Below are 7,683 nucleotides of genomic sequence, written 5' to 3' on the forward strand. Positions count from 1 at the left end.
GGTTAGGATTGGGGAGGCGAAACTGATCCTATATCTGTACCTAGATTAAACTTCACCTCTGAGCCGGAGGTAGATGAGCCAAGTAGGCAAGCGGAGCTTGGAGTCAGCCAACTGTTTGTTGCTACCCAGACTTTTTAATTTTACCCAAGCTGCCCTAGTAGGGAGGAGGGTGGTGGAGAGGGGCACTGTGGAATCCCAACCAAGTGCAGTGAGAGACCCAGAGCGGCCCATCGACACTCTCTTGCCTGTCAACATGACTTTATCATCGGTGAACTCCAGCACCTGGCCCAGCCAGCGGCCACAGTGCTCAGGTGGTGTCAGCACACCATCAGAGGACGCCTGTCACAACTGGAGGCCTCCAGGGTGGATGGTGGATGTCTTACACAGTGTCCCAGCCTAGCACCTCCTTCATGGCTTGACGTGGCTTTGAGCAGTCCAAAGGGCATGCACAAGTGCCCCCCCCCCCCCCGCCAAAATGTCATGCGGAGGAGTAGAAATGGCGCTGTCATCCACGTTTCACCCCCTGTAGTATAAATGAGCTTAATGGAGAGAGGCAGGGAGACACGTGTGTTGTCGCGCCACGGATGGCAGTTTGTCTCAGTCTGAAGGCTGACGGTAAAATATTATTCTCAGAACAGCAACAGCTTCTACATTTAGCCCAGGAAATAGGGGTGAGAAGTTCACAGGCTGTTAGCATGGAAGGGTTGAGACAGGCAACACTACACACAGCTATTGAACACACATCTGCTGGGGATTTAAATGGCACATGTTCTCCCTGCAAGCTGTTTCTATGCACTACATAGCAGGAAATCACACGAGATGCTGTTCATTTGAAATGGAATGTATATTTCAGAAGTATGAAAATAGCTCTCACATCAAAATAAGAACCCAACTGAATAACAGTAAGTTTGTAAAAAAGGAGACGTGGGTTAAGGTGAGGACAACGCTGACACACCTGGGGGTGGTGTGAGGGGCAACTCAACAGTCTCAGCATAGCTTCCTCAGGAAAGATGGTGATGAATTTTTAGCCTAATGACTTGCTCTTGGCAAAACTGGTTGAAAATAAGTCCTTTCGGCCATTTTTGCCATTGAAATGATGTATTTTCAACCAGTTTTGCTCACTAGGATACCTTTCTTTCTATCAGTTGCCACTGAACAGGACTGCAGTTTCTAATCTGTACAGATTTAAGACTCCCAAAAGAATATGCAGCGTTGACACATGTTGCTTCCTAAAGTCAAACCGTGTTCCATAGTTGTAATGCAAATGTAACATGGGCGCCATATCTGGCACGAGGATAATCACAAAAAGTCTGATTTATGGAGAAATGAAACAAATAAAAGATTTGTCAACTTTTCCCTCATCATCGAAACATCCTGTCATTTTTACAGTCAACTACACTTGGCAGGAAAATGTAACTATAGCTATGTCTTTGGTTCAATAAAAGAATGAGGATGTGTATCACGGCATGTTTGTACAATAGGACGTGCTACTCACAACTTAAGACATAATAGAAGTGAAAGGACTATAGTACATCCTTAAAGGTGCAACACAATCAACCATCCCACTAGGATCACAACGATACTGAGGCTTATTTCCAACCATTTCTAAACATTATACTGTCCTACGGAATCTCCGAGCATAGCTTTCAGTTTCAACTCCAGCAACAACCACGTTGTACATTAGTCAATGACACTGTAAAGATAAAACATATATACACAATCTAATAAATAAGGGATGGCAGAGAATCGCCCGTTAGAATACAGCTGTTTTCACTCGTGCTTTAGCAGAGCTTTGTCCATCAGTGTCCATCTCTCTCAAATACAGAGTCGCTAATGAAAAATAGGACTTGGAAAAGACTGCTGCTGTTGTCAGGACCGAACAACAGTTAAATTAAGAGATGCTTTCCGCAGGGTGTGATGCTCCTTTTGTGAGGCCGGGAGATGCAGCCGGAGTCCATCGATGCCTCCTCTGAATGTCCAATTGACCTGCGGATACAATAAATTAGACCATCTCAGAGGTGGCAGTGCGTGACACGAGGAGAGGAATCTCCGTAGACTACACCTGAACATAAATAGCGTGGCTTTCTTGAGCTGCGTTTAAACACGCAGCCCTATTCTGATCTTTTGCCCAATGAATGGAAAAAGATGAGAATTGGTCTGCCTGTGTAAACGCAGCCCAATGGCTCCAAAGAATGTTTAGAAGACAGTGACAGCACTGGCAGTGTTTGAACCCTTACTCTAAAATGAATATAATATTAAACCATTTCATTAAATATTACTTATTTTTACGAACAATTAAGTGCCGATGGTAACTGGACCATAATATGCCTTACCAATAATAATGAATAATAGCATAATAATAGTGAATAATAAAACATTAAAACGTAATTAGGCAAAAAGTTAAGACCTATAACATTGCAGACTCTCCTTGTTGGAATGGCCAATGTAGTGTATTTTTATGTAGGAGACTGTAATTTGAGGAGGCTACAAGCATCTGGAACAATGCATGCTGATTTAACAGCATCAAAGCTTCCCCTGCCGACATCGCCGCGCGTAAACCCATGTTTATCGGGTAGGTGAGCCTCATATCCTGAGCCTTGGGTCAAATATCAAACGTTGCCGGGGAACGTATATCCAAGCAATTTCCCCGCAGAGGATTTCCACTTCTAAGGGGCTAAGTAGTAATTTGTAATCAAGCCTGCTAAGACCTCTCTCTGATGTCTTACCGCATGTCGAATGTCCAAGGCGCAGGTCACGCAACGTTTGGCGAGCTCCGAATCATTTTCTGTCCCGGGAGCTGAACAACGAGGAGCTGCTGTTTCTGTCTGGTCGACTTCACCGCCAGGATGGCCTGCCTATTTTTGTATTGCACCATCTGCAAAGTTATCTCGGCGTTCCAGCCCTCGTCCTGTGGACACCTGAAATCGATCTCCTTGCCCTCCGACATGACCACCGTGAAGTAGATGTATTTCCCTTTCCTCTCGACGCAGTCCACAGTTTTCATGTTGGAGAAGTGCAGCTCCTTGACTTTGCCAGTGTCTCCGCCGCCGTGGTGGTTGTAATGGTGCGGATGGTCGTGCTGCTTCGGCGGGTGAAGCAGAAGCCCGTCCTCCGTGAGGACGCAGTGCTTCTTCTTCCACAGCTGCAGCAAACCGTCGCTTCGCTTCTCCAGAAGCCCCTCTTTCAGCACCTTGCCGCCGTTCTCCAGCATCTTGAGAAAACGCCCCAATTTCCTCAGCAAATGCAAACACTTCTTATTCTCCTTGCCCGTAGAGGTAAAGGCATCGGATGCTGAAATGGTCACTGCAGTGAGTGGGTTACTATGTGCTGTGGAACTCGTGGATGTGTGTGCAGGGTATTTGGTACTAGTTCGTCGGCAGCGGTCGCTGGAGTGACTGATACGCACAGTTTGATTGGGGTTTTCTCGAGCTTGTGGACCGCCCCCCGAGTGACATCCAGCGGAAAGAGGACTCACATGTCAGAGTGCCTCTCCAGCACAGTGCAGCGAGGATCAATGTTATATTGGAAATCAAATGGGCCTATACAATTTAATTAAGAACTCAAGGCGAGTGAATGTCTTGAGTCAAGTATACACTGCCTTCAGAAAGTTCTCACACCCCTTGACTTATTCCACATTTGGTGTTACAGCCCGAATTCAAAATGGATGAAATTGTTATTTTTTTCCTCACCCATCTCCACACAATACCCCATATTGACAAAGTGAAAACATGTTTTTAGAAATTTTAGCAAATGTATTGATACATTTATTAATAATGAAATACAGAAATATTGCATTTACATAAGTATTCACACCACTGAGTCAATACTTTTTAATGCAGAAGCACCTTTGGCGGCAATTCCAGATTTGAGTTGTCTTGGGTATGTCTGTACCAGATTTGCACATCTGGATTTGGGGATTTTCTCCCATTCTTCCTTGCAGATTTTCACAAGCTCTTAAACTAGATGGGGGTGGCACTGAACAGCAATCTTCAAGTCTTTCCACAGATTTTCAATGGGATTCAAGTCTGGGCCACTCAAGGACTTTCACATTCTTGTTCTGAAGCCGTTCCAGCATTGCTTTGGCTGTGTGATTGGGGTCATTGTCCTGTTGGAACGTAAATCTTTGCCACAGTCTAAGGTGGTTTGAAGCAGGTTCTCATCAAGGATTTGCCTCAATTTGGCTCCATTCATTGTTCCCTCTATCCTTACCAGTCTCCCAGGACCTGCCGCTGAAAAGCATCCCCATAACATGATGCTGCCACCACCATGCTTCACAGTAGTGATGGTGTTAGAAGGGTGATGAGCTGTGTCTGGTTTTCTCTAGACATAGTGCTTTGCATTAGGCCAAAGAGTTTCATTTCTGTTTCATCTGACCACAATCTTTTGCCTTATTATCTCAGTCTTTCACATGCCTTTCTGCAAACTCCAGGCATGCTGTCATGTGCCTTTTTCTTAGGAGTGGCTTCCGTCTGGCTACTCTCCCAAAAAGCACAGATTGGTGAAGTGCTGTAGAGACTGTTGTCCTTCTGGCAGGTTCTCCCATCTCAGCTAAGGAACTCTGTCAGAATGGTCATTGGGCTTTTGGTCACCTCCCTGACCAAGGTCTTTCTTGCCCGGTTGCTCAGTTTGGTCAGACAGCCACCTCTAGGCAGTCTGGGTAGTTCCATATTTTTTCAATTTCCTAATTATGGAGACCACTATGCTCTTAGAAACATTCAACACTCTAGAAATTGTTTTATACTCTTCCCCAGATATATTCCTCATCACAATTCTATCTCAGAGATCTACAGACAGTTCCTTGGACTTCATGGTATAGTTTCTGCTCTGATATGCACTGTCAATTGTGGGACCTTATATAGACAGGTGTGTTTCAGGTTTCTTTCTAAATCATGTCCAAACTATTTAATTGGCCACAGGTGAACTCCAATCAAGTTGTAGTGACATCTCAAGGATGATCAAAGGAAATTGGATGCACCTGAGCTCAATTTAGTGTCATAGCAAAGGAGCGTGAATACTTATGTAAATTCAATATTTCTTATCAAACATTTCTACAAACATGTTTTCACTTTGTCATTATGGAATATTGTGTAGATGGGTGAGAGAGAAAAAACTATTTCATCCACTTTTAATTCAGGCTAACAGGAAATGTGGAATAAGTCAAGTGGTATGAATACTTTCTGAAGGCAGGAAGTAGCATAATGTATTTGTGACATGTTTCATACAATCTGTAGAACGCTTGGCTCTCACCTCTCCACTAGAATACAATCTGTAGAACGCTTGGCTCACACCTCTCCACGAGAATACAATCTGTAGAACGCTTGGCTCTCACCTCTCCACTAGAATACAATCTGTAGAACGCTTGGCTCTCACCTCTCCATGAGAATACAATCTGTAGAACGCTCACCTCTCCACGAGAATACAATCTGTAGAACGCTTGGCTCTCACCTCTCCACGAGAATACAATCTGTAGAACGCCTGGCTCTCACCTCTCTACGAGAATACAATCTGTATAACGCCTGGCTCTCACCTCTCTACGAGAATACAATCTGTAGAACGCTTGGCTCTCACCTCTCTACGAGAATACAATCTGTAGAACGCTTGGCTCTCACCTCTCTACGAGAATACAATCTGTATAACGCCTGGCTCTCACCTCTCCACTAGAATACAATCTGTAGAACGCTTGGCTCTCACCTCTCTACGAGAATACAATCTGTAGAACGCTTGGCTCTCACCTCTCCACGAGAATACAATCTGTAGAACGCTTGGCTCTCACCTCTCCACGAGAATACAATCTGTAGAACGCTTGGCTCTCACCTCTCCACGAGAATACAATCTGTAGAACGCTTGGCTCTCACCTCTCTACGAGAATACAATCTGTAGAACGCTTGGCTCTCACCTCTCTACGAGAATACAATCTGTAGAACGCCTGGCTCTCACCTCTCCACGAGAATACAATCTGTAGAACGCCTGGCTCTCACCTCTCCACTAGAATACAATCTGTAGAACGCCTGGCTCTCACCTCTCCACGAGAATACAATCTGTAGAACGCTTGGCTCTCACCTCTCCACGAGAATACAATCTGTAGAACGCTTGGCTCTCACCTCTCCACGAGAATACAATCTGTAGAACGCTTGGCTCTCACCTCTCTACGAGAATACAATCTGTAGAAAGCTTGGCTCACACCTCTCCACGAGAATACAATCTGTAGAACACTTGGCTCTCACCTCTCCACGAGAATACAATCTGTAGAACGCTTGGCTCTCACCTCTCTACGAGAATACAATCTGTAGAACGCTTGGCTCTCACCTCTCCACGAGAATACAATCTGTAGAACGCTTGGCTCTCACCTCTCCACTAGAATACAATCTGTAGAACGCTTGGCTCTCACCTCTCTACGAGAATACAATGGGCACTTCCGTTGAGCTCTGTCATCTGGTCCTTCATTTCAGTGGTGAGACCGTAGATACTGTATATATGTATATGTGCTGAACAAAAATATAAACACTAAATGTAGTGTTGGACCTATGTTTCATGAGCTGAAGTAAAAGAACCCAGAAATGTTCCATACTCACAAAAAGCTGATTTCTCTCAAATGTTGTGCACACATTTGTTTATATCCCTGCTAGTGAACATTTCTCCTTTGCCAAGATAATAAATCCACGTGACAGGTGTAGCATATCAAGAAGCTGATTAAATAGCATGAACATTACACAGGTGCACCTTGTGCTGGGGAAAATAAAAGGCCACCAAAATGTGCAGTTCTGTCAGACAGCACACTCCCACAGATGCCTCAAGTTAAAGGGGGGGGTGCAATTGTCATGCTGACTGCATGAATGTCCAACAGAACTGTTGCCAGAGAACTGAATGTCCATTTCTCTACCATAAGCCGCCTCTGTCGTCATTTTAAAGAATTTAGCAGTACGTCCAACGTTGTGTAACCACGCCAGCCCAGGACCTGCACATCCGGCTTCTTCACCTGCGGGATCGTCTGAGGGCGTGCTGAGGAGTATTTATGTCTGTAATAAATCCCCTTTGTGGGGAAAACTCATTCTGATTGTCTAGGATTGGCTTGCCAGTGGGTGGTCCAATACTCCCCAGGCCCACCCATGGCTGCACCCCTGTCCAGTCATGTGAGATCCATAGATTAGGGCCTAATGACAATTTCAATTGACTGATTTCCTATGAACTGTAACTCAGTAAAATTGTTGTTTATATTTTTGTTCAATATACACAGAGCGTATGAAACATTAACACTTGCTCTTTCCATGACAGACTGACCAGATGAAAGCTAGGATTCCTTATTGATGTCACTTAAATCAGTGTAGATTAAGGGGAGGACACAGGTAAAATTATTTTTATGCCTTGAGACTTTGTGTGTGGCATTGAGAGAAACTATTTAATTGCCTTTCAACGGGCTATGGTAGTAGGTGCCAGGCGCACTAGTTTGAGTGTCAAGAACTGCAACACTGCTGGGTTCTTTGTTCAACAGTTTCCAGTGTGTACCAACGGTCCACCACCCGAAGGACATCCAGCCAGCTTTACAACTGTGGGAAGCTTTGGAGTCAACATGGGCCAGCATCCCCATGGAACGCTTGCCACCTTAGTGTTCATTCCCTGACAAATTGAGTCTGTTCTGTGGGCCGGGCCTGTAACTCAATGTTAGGATGTGTTAAAGTTTGATAT

The 7,683-nt window shown here is 44.8% G+C and overlaps 1 protein-coding gene across 1 annotated transcript; it reads right to left on the bottom strand.

Moving 5' to 3' along the window:
- Positions 1-825: 825 nt before the first annotated feature.
- Positions 826-3,397, bottom strand: LOC115199154 (pleckstrin homology-like domain family A member 1). The gene is made up of 2 exons (XM_029761766.1): positions 2,727-3,397; positions 826-1,986 (listed from the first exon to the last, which is right to left on the bottom strand). The coding sequence occupies exon 1, from the start codon at positions 3,209-3,211 to the stop codon at positions 2,753-2,755; it is 459 nt and encodes a 152-aa protein (XP_029617626.1). The 5' UTR covers positions 3,212-3,397; the 3' UTR covers positions 826-1,986; positions 2,727-2,752.
- Between the last annotated feature and the right edge of the window lie 4,286 nt (positions 3,398-7,683).

This window comes from Salmo trutta, chromosome 8 (assembly GCF_901001165.1).
Source record: "Salmo trutta chromosome 8, fSalTru1.1, whole genome shotgun sequence".
Lineage (NCBI taxonomy): Eukaryota > Metazoa > Chordata > Actinopteri > Salmoniformes > Salmonidae > Salmo > Salmo trutta.